The sequence below is a fragment of the Python bivittatus genome, unplaced genomic scaffold (assembly GCF_059951505.1).
Source record: "Python bivittatus isolate LINGU-HERP-01145 unplaced genomic scaffold, Pbiv_v1 ctg000410_np1212, whole genome shotgun sequence".
Lineage (NCBI taxonomy): Eukaryota > Metazoa > Chordata > Lepidosauria > Squamata > Pythonidae > Python > Python bivittatus.
In genome coordinates, this window is record NW_028277067.1 from 7574084 (window position 1) to 7593801 (window position 19718).

Consider the following 19718-nt stretch of genomic DNA (forward strand, 5'->3'; position numbering starts at 1 on the left):
TTTTTTTTGGTGCAGTTTTCAGTGTGCCACTTAAAGTCCAGGTGTAGCCCTTGGCCTCCCAAAAATGGTGCATCCACCGGAAGCTGACAGATACAGGGTATAGAGAAGAATTGGTGGAGGAGGCTATTACCTGAACTATATTATGAAGTAACTAGGGATATTTATTCTTAATTTTTCAGAAAATTCAAATATCTAACCCACCCACCACAAAACTAAGCAATGAACCAGTAATCTGAAAACTGACTATTACCATGTAAGATGCTATGTGGGAGTAGTTTTCACTCCACACTTGTGTTGCACTAAAGAGACATATTGCTTATGCCCTTTTTCCCTTAGTGGCACCGGATGCCAACAACCCAAGAGACAGATGGCTTTCAAGTTAAGCGCCCAGGTGATGTGAATGTGAAATGCACTCTGCTTCTCATGCTGGATCATCAGGTAAGAAGGCAGATTGTGAGAGTAGACCAGTTGTTATGCTCTAAATCAGGGTTTCCCAAACTGTGAGGTATACTTTCCTTGGGGAGATGCAGGCAGAGTCCAGAGGAGGTGTGAAGAAACTTTTAGTTATATTGTTACAATAAATCCACCTTTCCCAAAGCTTCATTGTATTGTTTTTATTGTTCATTTGTCTTCATTTTGGTATTTGGATTTTTAGGAGAGGTGTATAAAAGGAGGTGTGATAGCAAAAAAATTTAGGAACCCCTGCTCTAAGTTATTATCTTCTAATCACTTTACTGGTGAAGAAAGAAAGTAAACAGGTCCTGGCCCACAGGCAGCTTTTTCCATAGTTCATTATCTGAAACTTTTGGTTTCTCTAACTGGAGCAGAGCTGCACAACCTGAGTTTCCGGGGCTATACTTGCCTCCAGAAGTTCACAGAATTCTTTTTAAAGTTGCTCCCCAATTGTAAATTGTAGCTTGTTTGATGGAGACTATTATGAAATACATGGGAGTAATCATTACTTGCATTTAATTTACTTTTAATGAAGCTTGAATTTAAATTAAGTGTAATGCTAGACTGCGTACTGTCTTGCTCTCTGTGTAATTCATCAGAGATCTCATACTTTATTTCATTTTTTGGAGAAAATAGATTACAGAATTGAAAGGGGCTGGGAATGCAAAATTGACAGGACATAACACATGTTAATTAGGCAATGTTGTCCTTTCAGCCTCCTCAGTACAAGCTAGATCCCCGTCTGGCTCGCCTGCTTGGTGTCCATACACAGACTCGTGCCAGCATAATGCAGGCCCTGTGGCTCTATATCAAATATAACAAACTTCAGGACTGTCATGAGAAAGAGTATATCAATTGCAACCGCTACTTTCGCCAGGTCAGTCTGCTGCTCAGAATTTTTTTTTTTTAAATGAAGAAGTTTTTTCACAAACCACCTTAATTTATTTTTTCTCCTTGTCAAGCTTAACTATGGGCTTGTCAATAGTCTGTAATCCCCCTTGGTGGAGAGTATGTATTGTTTATGTTGCATATAAACCTTTGCACATGGGTATAATATGAACATTAAATATTAGCAGCTAGATTCAAGAAATCAACTTGGAAGCCTGGGGGCTAAGCAGAGTTCATGTTTTGGGAACTGGAATTTCAGTACAAGTGTCATTCTGCTTCTCAGTTCCTGATACTGTATCTCTTATATCTTTTCATGTTCATATCCATTGCTCATTTCTACTCCCACCAATTTGAAAACATTGTCATGGAAGCAGAATAAATTCCAAATTGTCTTGTTAGTCTTGCAAGCCTGAAGAGGTAATATACTAACAAACTAGACTGTCAGAAGGTTCCCTTGAGTCTCTTCAGATAAGTTTTAACTATATTGTTTAAAAAATAGTTGGAAGTCCACTACAGGTAGTCCTCAACTTATGACCATTTGTTTAACGACCATTTGAAGTTATGGCCACACTGAAAAAAGTGACTTACGACTGGTCCTCACATTTATGACCGTATTGGCGTCCCCGCAGTCATGTGATTAAAATTCAGGGACTTAGCAGCCAGTATGTATCCTGGGGTCACGTGGTTGCTATTTGCGACCTTCCCGGTGGGCTTCCAACAAGCAAAGTCAATGGGGGAAGCCAGATTCACTTAATGACTGCAGTGATTCACTTAACAACTGTGGTGGTAAAATTGGCTGCAACTCACTTAATGACCGCATTACTTAGGAATGGAACTTCTGGCCCCAATTATGGTTGTAAGTTGAGGACTACCTGTATTTTGTTACTCAGTTCACGTTGTTGTTATTATACTTGTATGCCGCCCAACTCCCAATAACTCTGGGTGGCTCACAACAATCAAAGGAATTACAATAAAACCAATTAAAAGATAGAAAAAAAGATACCAAATAAAAGATACAAAATGGCAAGAATGACAGACTGGATGGAAATGATGCAAGGGGTTTCAGTGTCCCTTGCCAGAGACTTGGGTGAAGAGCCAGGTCTTCATGGCTCTTCTAAACAACAGCAAAGTGAAGGCCATCTGGATCTCAAGGGAACCTCAGGGTATAGGCACTGCTACAGAGAAGGCACACTTCAGGGTCCTGATAGATGATATTGTTTAATTGAAGGAACCCAGTGCACCGACCCTGCAACATTGAATCTGCCAGGCAGTTTGTGACACAATAACAACTCACTGTGAGTAGGTAACCCATGGCTGTCTAGATGACTAAAAAATTAATACATTAGTGTTTATCATAGTATAGATCTGATCCTGACATTTAGAAAATCCCATGGGTTTTCTTTGAGCCCACCTATTCCTCAAGATGTTACTCCTTTGAAATTACTAAGGTTTATCTTCTTGCTCCATTTTAGATCTTCGGCTGCATCCGTATGAGATTTTCTGAGATCCCTATGAAACTGGCAGGACTCTTACAGCATCCAGATCCCATTGTTATCAATCATGTGATCAGGTAAGGTTGACATTATAAGAGAAGTTATTAGGAAGCAAACGAATTACACCCTCTGTTGACCCGTAAATGTATCCATTACAATTTTATCATTAAAAATTGTATTTGGAGATCCTTCTGGAATCCTACCTCTACACTGGGTCTTTGACAAGCTACCGTATTTTTCCGACAATAAGACGCCCCCATGTACAAGACGCCCCCCACTTTCCAACCCAAAATTAAGAAATCAATATTTTAAAGATAGTGCAGAACACATTTTTATTTAGTAATTAGTTAACATTTACCTGATACACTCGGTGGGAGGAGGTCCAAACCGTCTCTCTGCAGCTCTATTTCCAGGCTCTTTTGCATAACTGATTACATTCAAGCACGAGTGAAACTGCTGATAGCTTGTCTCTGCAAACAGCCTTCCTCTAATTGGTTTGTTCAGCATCAGCTGATGTCAGTTACATCAGGCTCGTGATTGGAGGAAGTCTGTTTGGGAGACAAGCTATTTCACTCGTGATTGGAGGCTAGCAATAGGAGGAAGCCTCTCTGCAGAAACAAAGTATGGGCAGTTTTGCAACTGTGCGATTCTTGACTGACTTCCTTGAATAAGATGCCCTTTAATTTTTAGGGTAAGGATTTTAGAAAAAAGTATCGTCTTATAGTTGGAAAAATACGGTATGTGCTTTCTGAGTTCTTGTTTGTGAATTAGAAATAGTGTGGGTATGCTTCATAGAAATGCCTATGAAGATAAACAAAAACACTTTATAAACTGAATATCAAAATAAAGAAGGTATTTCATTGGGACAGTTAGAATAATATATCACAGTTTAGCTATGAAACATTTCTTATCCCTGGAGAAATTCATCCCTATTTATGTATGAATTAATTATTCCATTAATGAGCTTTTGAACTTCAGGGTTTCTCTAATTCAGATGATTTTAAAAGAATGTTGTGAAAAGTTGTTTCATGTTTTATTATGATTATGAAATTCTGTTTTCTATTGTCCACTTTAATGTTTTATAATCCTGTTGCATTTATAAACTCTCCTGAGCCAAAAAAGACAATATTTATATATTTTAAACAAAATTTTTGTGGTACAGTACATGCTAAATGCGTATCCAATATTAGAATCCCTGGAGTTGCTTCAGTCTGCACATCCTATATACATACATTTCAGATTAGTATGGCTGATATTTCTGCTCTCTAGAAGGCCACTGAGGCAGTGGAAGAGAGAATCTAATCCTTACCCTAATCTGTGTGAAGTGGTGCTGAAGACACAGCTCTGAGAAAGGATATTTATCACCTCTTAACATACCCTCCTGTCTCAACTTCTCTAGTGTGGACCCTAACGATCAAAAGAAAACAGCCTGCTATGACATTGATGTGGAAGTGGATGACCCCTTGAAAGCCCAAATGAGCAACTTCTTGGCCTCCACCACTAACCAGCAAGAAATTGCCTCCCTGGATATCAAGGTAAGAAAATAGTCAACTGTGGGGTAGGAAAAAGACTAAAACATGTTACCTTTCATAGCTTGGGGAATAATGTAGTATGCATGATGCTATATTTGCACTCATCCCCTTTTAAGAGGATCTGGCTTATTCCAATAGTGTTCATCAATCATGCTTGTCATGGCAAACTTTCTCACATGGTGTTCTTTCTAACTATGTTTGAGAATGAAAAACCAAACTACCTATTAAAGTCTCCCAGGAACAGCAGGTGGATAACTAGGTGATTTAAACTAGAACAGGGAAGAGGTGAGCATAGGGTCTCATTTTTGCAGTCCAAGAAGCCCCACAAAATCTCATTGCCACAATTTAGTGGCAGAATTTCATTGGTGCAATATTACTGTTTTTTAATTTTATTTCTGCAATTTATATGCTGTTCAATTACAAAAGAGGTCATAAGCAGCTTGCAATAATTTAAAAGTAAAATGGAGAGAATTGAAAGAAAAAAAATAACCAAAACACAAAGTAATAATTACTTACTGCAGGGAAGAGATCCACTATGCCATCAATTTCTGGGGAATAATGATATTAGAAGTCCCCTCCCTACAAGAGGCAATTGTTGTTTTGCAGTTTTCTTTTAATTCTATTTTACTTTTGCATTATTTTAAGCCACTTAGAACTTTTTTTGGAATTCAGTGGCAGAAATAAATAAATAAAACTAAATATAAAAACATTAAAACTACTATTATATTAAATTTGTACATATTTATATATAATACATTGTATTATATTAAAGAATATAAGGAATAACATGGGTGTGTTACGTCTCCACCAGATGTAATGTACTTGTCTTAACCCCCATTTCTAGTTCCACAAAACTCCAAGCCCCATCTGCCGTGGCAATGTCATTACGACTCTTATGACTCCTGCAGCCCTCAGAATTCTAAAGTAATTGTTAAAGTTTGGCCTCTAACCAAAAGAATGTTGGTTTCCATTTAACTTGATTTTAGCAGACTGGAATGTGCTAAAAAACAAAGGAAGTGTAAGACTTTAGTGCCCAATTTACATTGCATGCCATGAATCTTCATTTCCTGTTCAAATGAATACACTTGAAATTCTGTGTATCTTCTTGTTGCTTGAAATTGGAAAAGCATCAGTACAAGGATGGGCAAATTCTGGGCCTGACCTGACAATTAAAAATTATGGCAGTACAAAGAAAGCAAGGAAAAATCAAAATTGAAAATAGAACTAAAAATACTTTGTATCTTTCTCTTTAATCTTTGTACCCCACCATGTTGTCTGAGGACAATAGGAAGTTACTGCTTTACACCGATGTCCTCACATCTTCAACTCACCTTGCTCAGTATTGTATTTATATCTCTACTATTTTTTTCCTCTTGTTTCCTGCTCCAGAATCTTTAATAAATTTATTGATTTAACTTAAAATAGCAGCTACTGTTGTACAGTGTTGCCAGTTTTTGAAGACTACTGGTTGATGGCCATTACTATGCTGTAGGTATCCCTCCAGATCTGTGGTTTTGGGGTCCTACATTAATAGCCCAACCTTTCGGAGGGTCAGATTCATGTTTCCAGGCTTATTCAATCTTGGGAATTTTTCTCTATCTTCATAAGACACTTTTTTGTCTTTTCATATAGATCCATGAAACAATCGAATCTATCAATCAGTTGAAGACACAGCGAGATTTTATGCTGAGTTTTAGTAATAATCCTCAGGACTTTATTCAGGAGTGGATCAGATCTCAACAGAGGGACTTGAAGGTAAATATTTGGATGACCATGGAGGATTTATGCAGGAGCACGTAGAGCTAACAGTATAGCTCCGTGCATATATACTCAGAAGTAAGCAACATTGAATTAAATCAGGCTTGTTATCAAAGTGTGTATCACATTTTAGCATAAATGTGTATGTGGAATTACTAGAACTCTTACATAATTTGGTTTTTACTGCCCTTTATCTGGGAGTTCCTGTGAATCGGAATTCGAATGTCCAGTTCCTTTAAGACTAACAATCAAAATTGTGCAGGTTAACCTATCAGCTACCCATACATTTTGAAATTCAGGCTACACTTTGGATAGAAATGCGTTGCTTTACAAGTTGCATATACATACATTGATCCTGCTGTTATATGGGGCTTGAAGTAATCTTCCATCCTTTCTTTTTTTGTTGCTCAAAAATCCCTGAGTTCTTTCAAATCTTGAAGATAGGAAAAGTGTGCAAAATAGATCAGTGTACATTTATTCCATTGAATGGGAGAGATGCATTTTTAAATAGGGAGAGAGAAATGATAGGGATATATCATGTTTCTGTGTTCTTCAAATGCGTCTGAGTGATCAATATTATACACATTACTGGGTTATAATAATATTTATCTGGTGCAACATAATTATGTATTTTTATATTAGTGCCTCCCTTTCTTTATCCTTTTTTTTTTTTTTGCAATCTTGCTGTAGTCCCTGAATTAGATTGAAATCTTAACCATATTTATAATATTCATAACTAGCTCAATTTCAGTATGACCAAGTCTCAGTGGAGTTGTTTTGGATCATAGCATTAAATGTCCCACAATTCCTTATTCCATGTTTCCATTTTGTCTTAGATCATCACAGATGTGGTTGGGAACCCAGAAGAAGAGAGACGGGCTGAGTTCTATCAGCAACCATGGATGCAAGAGGCTGTTGGACGACATATTTTTGCAAAGGTAGGAGAGCATAGTTCAGTGCAACTTTTTAAGAAGTTATCTAGCATCTTTTCTTCCTAACTTAGACATGGAGGCAGAATGGATATAGAACTGTATTTTTAGCACAGCACTCCTTTCAGTGCAGTCTTCAAAGCTGATTAACAAAGGTGCCTTCCCTTCTACTTGGCTTCCCTCTGCTCTTTTCCCTCCCATGGATTCCCTTTGTACAGGTGCATAACAACTTCTCCCAGCAATTATTGATGAACTCACAATTGTGTTTTCTATCCAATGTTATAACTATATTTGGTGAGGTTGAGATAATGTATCATGAAGTTCTCCATACTGCTTCTATCAGGAAGAGATCAAACAAGTATCTGGTGCTTGTGCTCTCTGTGGCTCTCATCTACCTCTATTATGGTTTTCTGTCTTTCAGGTTCAGCAGCGTAGACAAGAACTGGAACAAGTGCTTGGTGTTCGCCTTACTTAGTGCTGCCTTCTTTCTCAATTCTTCCACATGTTCTGGTACTTTGGAATGGACCGATAGGCAGGCAGTACTTGTCCTTTCCCCTTGGAAGGTGGGAGGAATTCTGCTGCCATTGCATATTCTCTGTGTTCAGTACTGTGTAGGGACTTGTACAAGGCCTCTCTTAGCAGAGAGAAGGGAGTTCTTCTCCCTCACCAGAACCTGCCCTTCATATGTGCTTTGCCTCTGGGACACTGGGAATTTTTGTTTTGAGTTGCCTTCTACCTCTTAGCTGAGCCTTAGCAGTCTCTTGCAATGCAGGAACCTGCTGCTCACTTTTAACCAAAGCTTGTCCATTCCTGCCAGTTTTGCTGGCATTTAATCTTTGCACTATCTCTTTTGTGGGGCTGGGGAGCAGAGCATTGTTTCCTGTACAAAGATTGTTAATGTATACTTGGTGGTGGGTTCACTTCCAACCTATGCAATTGATGTTCCACAATGTCAAAAGGGAGGGGGTTGCTCAGATGTTGCTGTGCTGTTAATGACAATCAGTTCCTTTTAGTAATGTACGTCATATCTAGGACAGTGGAGAATATGTTCTATGGCAAGGTTACAGTGCTGGAGGAAATATTCCTGGGGCTGCCAGCCAAAGGATAAGTAATAATTTCCTCAATAATTTCTCAGGCCTCCTTCAAGTGCCTTCACTCTCCAAGCTTTTGGGCCCTCAGCACTTAAATCTCCCAAAGATTATCTCCCTTTCTGGCCTGCCCCTTGATATAGTTTGGCCAAGTAGAACCTGATGGGATGTTTACTTATAAGCAAGGATGTTACCAGTTTCTATGTTAAATGTTTTTTTTTAATAAAAATACATCTAAGCAGCAACTGGTGTTAAAAATCTTGATCTGTTTTCAGTTCCTTAGGAGGATGTTGGGGACACTGATTAAACTTTTAAGAAACAAAAAGAACCATGTGGTAGACTGGCTAGTGCGTTAAATGGGAAGATGCAGATTTAAATCCCCATTTATCATGGAGCTATTGAGAGAATAAAATAAGAGAAAAACCCATGCATGTTTTCTCAGGTTTCTGAGAAAAACCATATATTTTTTATAAAAGGTAAGTAGAGTACTATAAATTAGGAAGACATAATCATGTTACACTGCATAGTCCTTGAGCAGCACTGTGCTCTATGTAAAAATTAATTTTCATATGCAGAATCTGCAAAAGGAAACAATTCCAACTGTAAGTCCATGAAATCATCTAGTTTTGTGACTGATCACCATAGCTACTCAGTCGGTTCTGTAGGGTAATGACAAGGCTACTTTGGTCTTGTTAGAAAGATCAGTGGTTCCAAAGTATTGCTCATAACACATTAGGGACTCACCAGTGTTCACAATGGCAAATACATGAAGCTTTCTACTAATATTTTTACCATATAGTTCAAGGCTGCCTTGAGAAACCCCTTCCTCAAAAGCTTAGTTTTTGCTATGAGCCCCACTGAACTGTAGTTCTTAGGCTCCCAACAATTGCATGCTCCTGATTTACTGCACACAATGATTTACAATTTTAACAAAAACATTAGTAGCAACTATTTATAGGACTTAGTTTATCAGGGGTGGGGGTGGAGAAGCAGGCTTCCTGTCTCAAATTAGCAGGTTTAAATGGCAGGATTCCTGATATGATTTAGGAATTATATAGTTAAATTTTTGTTATGGTAGGATTTTTCCCTTGATAAAGCAAAGGAACATATTTTGTTAACTGTTTCTATTCATAGATGCATGATTCCACTTCCTGCTGAAGATGTCAAAATAAGCTAGCCTTGAGTCAAGGGATCTTTCTTAATAAATGTGAATGAGTTCAGCATCAGTAATTGTAATAAGTATGCTTTTCATGTCATCATCCCTAAGCAGTTTTTTCCCAACTTGACCATAGCAATTTGAATATATTTACTGGCATTCGATAGGTAGAAAGATATTAGGGATGTGCAAAATTTATCAACCCAGGAACAGACTCTTTTGTTGTATTCCACACCAGTCGTCAACATCTGGCTTGGAAGACTTACTTCCAGAATTACCCTGGAGTAGCATGGCCCACAGTAATATGGAACATTTTGTTCTGGTTCAAATTTTGAACATATCTAAAAGATACAAAACCCTACCTTTCCAAACTTAGCTACAAATTAGAGCAGAAGTAAAAAAGCTTGAAAACAACTGAAAAGGCTGTTTCAAAGACACTGTTGCTATGGACTTAACCAGACTTTAGGAAGGCCTCATTGGTGAGAAAACACAAAATTCAGTTGGTTTTAAGAACTAATTTCCATTGCTGAAAAACTGAACAAATTCTTAAAAGATATCTTTTCCCTCCATTTAAGATAATCTATACTGTTTTATTACAGGAACAAGAAATAAATGATACAGCAGGAAATAACTTGATCAAACAGCAGCAACTTTTTATTACTTCCAGAGTTTCTTAATAGACATGTTCTTCTCACTGTCTTTTTGCATCACCTGCCAAGGGAGAAGAAGCATTAGAAACAAAGCAGAAGGGCAACACATATAAACTGCAGTTTCTTAAAGACTTTCTGCTACCATTAGGCTAAATCCATACATTTTATTATCTCTTTCTGACAAAACAAAAACTCTTGACTTATTAATTCCATGAAAAATTGTACCTTTAACCTTCAGTATCCTATCTCAGCAAAAATGCAGGATTTTTGATGTGTGACTACTATGACACACCTGTCCAGTTAAATGTCAGACTTCATTCAACTTTTGAGAATAGCACTATTACATGCTGGTCTCTACAGCTTCACTGGAGAAAGACAGTTCCCTTTTAGTCACTCCTGACCACTGATGAGTGGTACCCTCTTACAGTTTAGACTACTACTTACAGGTAATTCTTGACTTATGACCATTTGTTCAGCAACCATTCAAAGTTACGATGGCACTGAACGAGTGGTGGTTATGACTGGTCCTCAGAGTTCTGGCCATCCCAGCACCCCCCTCAGTCATGCAGTTCGCACTTACGACTGGTTGCAGTGCCCTGCAATCATATGCTCGCTATTTGCAACTTTCCTGCCAGCTTCCCCAGAAAGTCAATGGGGAAGCCGGCAGGGAAGGTTGCAAGTTATTGGGGTAAGTCTCCCCCACTTGTGCACCCTTCCCCAGCCCCCCTGCGCTTACACTGGCCACTTGTGCAACCCTGCGCACCCTCCCTGACCTACTCCTCTCACACTCCCTCTTGCACCCAACCTGTGCCTCTCTTGCACCCCTTCGCACCGTCTCCAATCCATGCCTCTCGTACATACCCTTGCACCCTCCCCAACCCACACCAAGCCTCTCACACATACCCTTGCCCCCCCCCCCACACCCTCGTTCTCTCCCCCACCTGACAGCAGCCACTTACCTGTCTCCTGGACTGGGATTTGTAACTTCCAGCCGGCTTCCCATTGACTTTGGTTGTGGAAGCCAGCAGGAAGTTGCCTTGCCTAACAACCATGGGATTCAGTTAACAATGGCAACTGAGGCTGGAGGGCCTGCCATTGCTAAATGATGTGATTGCACTTTATGACTACATCACTTAGCAACAGAAATTCTGGTCTCAATTGCCATCATAAGTCAAGGACTACCTGTATCACACAGTTAGCATGGCCAATGGAGGTTCTGAATCAAAATGAGAAGCATTACAGTTCAATATATTAATAAAAACTGGTTAGGGAAGGCAGCTGTACATATTAGGTATTTTGTTTGTCCCTTATATCAACCACCCACAGTACCTTTGCTACAGCCATTTCAAAGTCTTCTTGAGTTACGTGTACCCTTCTCTCTCTCAATGCATACATTCCAGCCTCTGTACACACACCCTGCAACACAAATTTGTAAGATGCCCATATGATCTGTTCCATTTAAATACCAAGAGAACATACAGCTCAGCCAGGCCATCTTTTGCCCCCATCCAAAAATAGTTCAATTGTTCCTAATGCTGAGAGTAGAGGTTTTTAGTCATATGTACATATAAAGTGCTAATTTTAATGTAAGCAGTAATTCTTTTAAATACTTTTGAAACATTCAGCAATTGTGCGCTTTCCCACCAACATTCATTTTCACCTGTCATAAAAAAGAACCATGCAGAGGTGCTCTCCAGTGTAGAAAAATAATTAGTTTAGCACAGAATGCCAAAGTAACATATGAATGGGTGATATAAAATAATCAGGAAAATATTTGCCTAAATCCCTTCTATTCATGAGTGCAAAACTAAGTTTAAAAACTCTCTCTCCAAATATTTCTAATAGTACATGGTTTTTTAAAAAAAACAATCACTTTAGAGGGTACAGTAGTTGATCTGATCCTGCTACCTAGATCTGGCATCCCTTTAAGCCCAGATTTCCCCATTACCTTGACCTCAGCCCCGGAAGCCCCCGGCATTAGTTCTGCAATCTTCCGCAGATTGATCCCTCTTGTCAGATTCATCTTACGAGAGTGAATCTTCAGGATGTCTAGTCGGGCCTATTGGAATCAAAAAGGAGAGCCAAAATCAATTTGGAATTACAATACAGCTGATGGATTCTCTCTCTCCAGCATCTCCTTACTGAAAAATGCCTACTACAAGAAGCAATGAAAAGCTGCCCCACCAACTGTTACCTCTTCATTTGGAGGTGGGAATTCAATTTTTCTATCAATGCGGCCAGGACGAAGCAAGGCTGAATCCAAGATGTCTATGCGATTGGTCGCCATAATTACCTACAAAAGGACAGAGTTACCAAAAATTTACAGTTAATATTCTAGTTAATATCTACATTTATTTTTTATATTCATCCCATCCCACTGTGTCTCTTTTGAGCTGTCCATTGCCAGTCTCTCCTACACAACTAACCTCCTCCATCCATATTTTTGTCTATCCTCCCTCTTTCCTAGTGCATATTTCATTGGTGGCATAACCTCAGACCATAAATGCAATTGTCTAAGATTAAAAATGTTTCTGCCACTAAGATAAAAACCAAATCATGCCAAGAAAAGCAAAACATTAAAAACAAACAAAAAAACCCTGCAGCCTGTATAGAAAGCTAATATGTTCTTTCATTTTGGCCTACCATGATTTGTAAAATCTTTCAAAAGTATGGACTGCGTGTCTGAGATCACAATGGCTTGCCCATGTAAGCATGATTTAAAAAATTATAGCTTAACAGAATCTGTGAACCCAAGTTTATGGGATGTCACTGTTCCCTCAACATACCTTAATGTTCTTAGTGGCCTCAAAACCATCAAGCTGGTTGAGCAATTCCAACATTGTGCGCTGTACCTCGCTGTCACCACCAGATCCACCTTCCAAGCGAGAAGAACCAATGGAATCTATCTCATCCATGAAGATAATGGAAGGAGCATGCTCCCGTGCCATGACAAAGAGCTCACGCACCATCCGTGCACCTGCCATCATAAATCAAGCATATTAACTCCTTTAGTCCTGGGAAATGACTACAGTAGGCCCTCAGTTTGAAGAACAAGTTCCATCAATCCTTCCACAAACGTATTGTTTCCTTTAAATATATTGCTCCAGTTCTAATTTTAATTCCATTTTCTACCTCTGAACTCCATTCCAGGGCATCTTTTCAACTCTGAGCTGCACATGGATACTATACTATTACTCAAGTGCATCTCCTGGAAAATACTGCTTAACTACTGCAATGCACTCTACATGAGGCTACCACTGAAGATCACCCAGAAGCTTCAACTGGTCCAGAATGCAATAGTGTGAGCAGTTATGGGCATGCCTCAATATGCCCTTGTGACAACTCTGCTCTGCGAGCTGCATTGGTTACTAGTCTGCTTCTGGGTGTAATTCAAGGTGCTGGTTATGCCCCGCAAAGCTCTACACGGCACAGGTCCAGTTATTTGAAGGACTGTCTCCCACATTGTCTCCCCAGCGGAAGCAAACCAACAGGCTTGGCACACTTCAGGTCCCTTCAATTAAACAATGTCATCTTTCAAGACCCAGGACACAAACCTTCTCTGTTGTAGTGCTTCCCCTCTGGAATGTTGTTCCCCTGCAATCTGTGTGGCTCCCACCCTAATAGTGTTCTGGAGAGCCTTGAAGGCCTGGATCTTCTCCCAACGCTCGGATGTTTGCAGCCCCTTGGTTTGTGCTGGTCAGATCATCTTGTTTTTTATCTGCTTCTTGTAGTATTGGTTTTGTTTGCATTACTGTATTTTACATTTTTGTCACACTGTGAACTGCCCAGAGTCATTTAGAGTCGGACAATGCATCAATTGAATAAATTAAATTAAAATTAAATTAAAATTCCAAACCACATAATCCCTCCCCAAAAGTTACCTTCTCCAATGAACTTCTGCACAAGCTCAGAGCCAGAGACACGGATGAAGGTACAGTCAGTGTGATGAGCTACCGCCCGGGCCAGCAAAGTTTTTCCAGTACCAGGGGGTCCATACAACAGCACACCCTGTATGAGAGTACTTAAGATTAGTAGGGGACATAACGGATTTCAAAGAGTGAAGCAGGGACTCTACACAGTGCTCTGGCAACCTACCCTGCAGGCAGCTTCTATCCTCCTTACTCAGTTAATGAAAAAAGGGGCATGCACGTAGGCACTGAAAGACAGCTATGAGTTTGACATATTGTTCTGCAGGAATAGAAGTGTGCCTTATTGAGAATTAACTTCAGTATCCATTTAGCAATCAGCAACTCATTCCCCAAAGCGCCTATAATCACTTGCTATATACATTTCTCAAGTGAATTAAGTCAGAAGTTTATGACTGAGGAGACTCAAGTTCAGGCTCCCACCTACCTATGGAAGCTAATTACACAACTCTCAACTAGTTATTCTTTCTCAGTCTATTTTATTTGACAAGGTCATATTAGAGGTGGAATGGAGAAACAAGTGTTATGTATGACACTTAAAATTTATGGAGGAAAGGGAGGTCTAAATCTAACAACCAAACCCTAACCCATATACTGAGAGGAAAACACCCACTGAAGAAGCCACTTTCAGGTAGGCCTACCTGACACCCACTATTTTATGAATTATCAAAGTTCCTACCTACTGCTTTTCACAGAATATTGCATTTGGAGATCCTCAACCTACCTAGCCCATTAATGTATACTGAACCGCAATGGTTCTCCAAGATCTCAAGCATAGTATTTCCCAGGTCTAGGTACTGAGATTCTTGGACTATACACATCAAGGGTTGAAGTTGAACTTTTGAAACAAAATATGTGCTATAGCTCCTCTTATTGAAGCCCTTTTCAAAGGCAATCTAACATCTACTTCTAATTTTTCAAGGTTACGTGCCCTTTTGAAACACATCTCACTTGCCTTTGGTTGAGCAATGCCCAAAGCTTCAAAAAGCTCTGGATGTTTGACTGGAAGCTCAATCACTTCCTTAATCTCTTTGATTTGCTTGTCAAGGCCACCAATCATCTCATAAGTGGAATCTGGAACTTTCTCCACCATCATCAATGAAACCAGAGGGTCCACTTTGTTTGGTAGTATTTTATGGAGCGTGTAGCTATCATTCCTCAGAGCAACACGACAGTTTGGTGTCACCTGGACAGTAAAGAGGAAAATAAGTAATGGAGGCAGGTCTAGGTTTCCAATGGGTTATTGGGGGTGGGGGGATCACAATTCCAGCAGATCTAGGGAAGAATATATTGCCTTCCTCATCTCTGGAAAGCCAGAAACAGCTCACTCACATCATTGATGTCTATGTTTTTATCCACATCAACCACAAACTTGCCTTCTGGGTGAACCTGAAATACAGAGTGGCTGATTAACTCTACTAGAAAAGATTACTTTTTGTATCAACAGCAAACAAGTTCTATAAGTCAGTAAGCAATGCTGTTATTAAGAATGTAGCTGGTCCATAGCTTATACTGCAAAGCAAACGAAACTACTGTGAGGAAAAAAACCCACTATTTTAGATTAGTCTGTTTTGCAAGGCATGTCAAAACTGGATTCACTCAACATTCACTATTAAGCCACATTGGCTGCTCCTGCCCTGAAACACTGTGGCAAACTATGTAAGAGGCTGGAGTGTGAACTGGGTAGCCTTTGACTTAAATATCACAGCTGCTATGATAACCCTAAATGAATTTGGGGTAATCACTGACTTTCAATTTTATTCCCACACCCCACATACAACAGAGATGCTACTGATTTGCCTCACAGAGCTGTTTAAGGATTACAAAGATGCACAGAGGGTTAATTACGTTAATACTCTACATTCAAAGTAGTATACATGCAACTCTTTCCCCCCTCCCCCACAGCAATTTTATCTTAACAACTTGACTGAGTGAAGATTTGAGCCCAAGTCTTTCCAATCCTACATACTTTGTGCCATAAACATTAAAAAATGCTAAACATTATTATCCTCAGACCGTGCTCCTAACCTACTTCAGGTCTACTTCCAACTGAGGGAACAAGTATCTGAGATAGATACGTGCAAGGAATACCATACCTTGACTAGCACCTTTTTTTTGTCCATAGCCCTCACCACTTCACCCACATAAGAACCCTGTTCCTGTAGAAGCTGCAATTCCTCACGAAGCAGGCGTACTAGAATAAGCAAAATATTTAAACAATGAATAAAGCATCAGCATGGGGTGATGTGATAGACGGCAGAAGGTCAAAATGTAAGGTCAATGCAGTATGAAGACAGCTGGTTTGGTACTCAAATTGGGAATGTCTTGAACATCTCTAGTAGATAATTTCCTACTCATCAACTAGGATACTCTCTTCATCTATCCCTGCTTAGAGAAATAACATTTCTATAAACTGAATGTTCATGTGTATAAATATTTGAGGACCTCAAAGATAAATAAAATATTTTAATTAAAAAATAAAGTAGTGAAACGTGTTATATAAAACTGTTCTGCTTATTATTTTTAACATTAAAAGTATACATAATTATGTATGAATCCATATGTAGAATTACTAACACCGCTGTACTCTACAGTAATTATCTTAAATTGGTTTTTGCTATTTAGGAGATATAAGATAAAAACAAATGTAGCTACACTTAGGTAAACAAAAATATTATTTGGGCTTAGAAACTATCTCCATATTAGCATTATCAAGAAATTACATAAAACTTATGTATCCCCATGAGCCTATTTCAAGCATTACTTTTCAAGTTTGTTTCCAATTTTGTAATTAAAAAAAAATGTCATTTGTAGCCTAAGAGAATAATTTTATCCATATGTGTCAATAGTACTAAGCCATCATAATTATCTAGATCGTCTTACATCAATCTCGTTCAAAACATCATAGTCAACTCCCAAAGCATTTACAGAGTTTTAGTTATTCTGATCTTCATTCCTTGGTCACAAAAGCTACAAAGAACTATTTCCAACTTACCCTTGGCATTAAGTTCATTCCGCTGGGCCTGCAGACGCCTGAGATTCTGACTCTTATCATTGACTATCAACTTTGAGGAAAAGGAGAAAAGCAATATCTCAAGTCAAACCAGGACAGAAATCAATTATTGTTGCTTAAAGGCCACAATAATAAAATAATAAAAAGCCTATTTGCTCTGCTGTAGGCAATGCATAATCTGGAGTAGAAGAGTTTGCAACGCATTTGTACCACTTCAAACTATCAATTAAGAAAATCGAAGGCAGCTGCACTATTTGTATTCTTTTTTATTTAATCCATTCAATCGTGTCCGATTCTCAGAGATTGCCTGGACAAGTCCCTGCAGTTTTGTTGGCAAGGTTTTTCAAAAGTGGTTTGCCATTGCCTCCTTCCTAGGGCTGAGAGAAAGTGACATATTCTAGCCTGTATTTGTGTATTCTAGCCTGTTACAAACTAGATGCAAATACTAATAACTCTTTTAGCTCTCATACTGGTAAAGAGAGCTCATTCCCCAGTGTACTTCATTTTTAGGACCATATACACCATGCCCTAAAGATTCATATCAAAAACATAATAAACTTATGTCAAAAACCTATTTCTTCTATAAGTTATAATACATGCCTTTCTTTATTCATAATTATGAGCCCCAGAACAGAATTTACGTCTTACTGTTTCCTTTTTGAACCATTAATTGAAATGTTATATTTATATATTTATTTATATATCAAATTTGTCACTGTCCATCTCATTAAAAAGCAACTCTGGGCACAGAGAAGATAAAATTAATTAAAATACAATATAAAATGCTACAGAGATAGGTAAGTCATAATGAAGACACAGTTGGAAGTTATCCAGAAATCACATTTCAAATCAACTGCATCCCAAACATTACCAAAGCTTAATCAAATCATAAGAAAATGCCTATCTGCAAAGAAAACATGACTTCTAACTTCTCAGGAAATCAATAACTCTTACCTGCAGCTCCTCAATCTTGGACAGGTAATACTGGCGCAGCCCTGTCCCACCTTTGCCCTCATCCAGGTCCATCTATCAAGGAAAAGCAGAACAGGATAAGACAACTTCTATTTTAAGCTATAACCCTGCATTCAGAGCACAAATAATTCCTAGCACCAGCTTGCAACTGCCATTTTAAACCTCCTCTAGTTCCTAAGCCATCCCTTTCCTTTCTTTAGAAATTATTAAAGTCCAAAACAGAATCTCCACCTCCAGTTCCCCTGAAAAACCTTTTAAGCAATAACCTGAATTAGCAACAACATGAAAATTCAAGGCATTTTTTAATTTTACATTATAATACAGCCATTCTCCCCCCACCAACTCATTACTGTGTATTTGTGTATTATACAAATTATATAAAATGTGTGTATTATATAAATACATACATATAAATAAAACAAGCATTTACACTGCAATTGGTGGCAGAAAAATGCATCAGGGAAATACAGTAGTGCTAGGCCAGGTGTGCAAATGCGTGGCCTACTATCATTCCTTTTGTGATCCCAAGCGCCCCCCACCCGCCCGAGACCAAAAATGCAGATCTTTTTTGCAGTTTGGGGGGAGGCTTATGGCAAAATGCAAAACTCAAACCTACCATAAAACTCCTAAATCCCATTTCCAGAGTTCCCCCCACTCCTTTATGGGCTGAGAATACCCTCGACCCTCCACTCAACTCCTGATGTGGCTTTCGAGCCAATACGCATCCCACGCTAGAGTGTGGTATACAGGGGCATCCACGCGGATAAACCGAGGGACACACCCCTAACGCCCCTCCCCCAGTTATGATCACTGCCCTCCGTGTAACCCCACCACCAACCAACACCGTCCCAGACTGACCCTGCCATCCTCAGCCAGTCCACACCTCCTTCCTATTTATTGCCCTGCCCGGATACAAAGAGAGCCCATTTATTTCCGAGATTACGTCCCTTCATCCTCTGCCCCCTCACAGTACAAAGCATAGCCGTTGCCAACAGCCACTCTCCCCCCACCACAGCTTTCTCCCGCATAAAGCGGCAGCAGCTGCTGCTGATGTGACTCAGCAATCTGAGGGAGTCTCCTACCTGCTCCGGCCCCTCCACCGCCATTTTCCCTTCGCCGGTATCAACGCTGGCCAGAAATGCGCGTGCGCGGAGCGAAGGCAGAAACAGTCCGAAGCACCTCCTTTTCCCGGTTCTTGCCCTTAACAAACTGGGACGCCGGTGCTTCTTCGTTGGAGAAGTTGGTCCCGGAAATAGAGCCTCGTGGGCGTTAAAACACATTCTAATTTCGTTGGCTGCTGGAAGAGAAGTTGGAGGGTTGGGTTAGATTTTTAAGAACGATTGGTGAATGTGGGAAAGAACTGTGAGTCAAATATAGATACCAAAAAGAACAATCTTTATAACACTTGGATCCGGGCGTAATTAAATTTAGACTCATTGAAAACATTGACTTTCTTAGTTTCAATTAGTATGGCTTAATCTGGATTAAACCCTAGCACATTTATTGTGCTGAATACGCAGCTGGTGCCTTCTAATTGTTTCGGATCACAGGTTATGCAGCCATCACAGATAGTGGCCGAGGATGATGGTAGATGTAGTTCGAAGAACCCATCAGATTATGTACATTCTGCCGTCGCTACAATTAAAGTTACCAGCTCTGGACTGTAAATATCCAGGTGACTATCAGGGGACAGCAAAAATTTAAGAGCTTGCTCTATTTCTGTGTTACCATCTAGTGATCGTTAGAGCTTCTTGTAGCTCAGAGTTGGTAGTTTACCCGCTTATTTTGCATGTTGCACTGCCGTGCCTTTTGACCCACATACGACGATACCGTAGGGAGTTGGAAACGTCGTTCTTATGG

General features: G+C 39.4%; 2 protein-coding genes across 3 annotated transcripts in view; one reads left to right on the forward strand and one right to left on the reverse strand.

Moving 5' to 3' along the window:
* Positions 1-8382, forward strand: part of SMARCD2 (SWI/SNF related BAF chromatin remodeling complex subunit D2) — a 43833-nt gene extending 35451 nt beyond the window's left edge. For both annotated transcript variants that reach the window (XM_007429180.4, XM_088143449.1), the window contains exons 7-13: positions 337-438; positions 1169-1330; positions 2814-2911; positions 4234-4369; positions 5999-6121; positions 6961-7062; positions 7475-8382. In XM_007429180.4, the coding sequence (XP_007429242.2) occupies positions 337-438; positions 1169-1330; positions 2814-2911; positions 4234-4369; positions 5999-6121; positions 6961-7062; positions 7475-7528 (777 nt within the window). In that variant the 3' untranslated portion in view covers positions 7529-8382. The remainder of the gene's footprint in view (positions 1-336; positions 439-1168; positions 1331-2813; positions 2912-4233; positions 4370-5998; positions 6122-6960; positions 7063-7474) is intronic.
* A 1543-nt stretch (positions 8383-9925) lies between these two features.
* Positions 9926-19011, reverse strand: PSMC5 (proteasome 26S subunit, ATPase 5). Its single transcript, NM_001293087.1, has 12 exons — positions 18941-19011; positions 17841-17912; positions 16869-16938; positions 15970-16067; positions 15206-15262; positions 14829-15059; positions 13829-13955; positions 12734-12924; positions 12142-12240; positions 11896-12006; positions 11277-11363; positions 9926-10008 (listed from the first exon to the last, which is right to left on the reverse strand). The coding sequence occupies exons 1-12, from the start codon at positions 18962-18964 to the stop codon at positions 9955-9957; spliced, it is 1221 nt and encodes a 406-aa protein (NP_001280016.1). The 5' UTR covers positions 18965-19011; the 3' UTR covers positions 9926-9954.
* Positions 19012-19718: the final 707 nt, after the last annotated feature.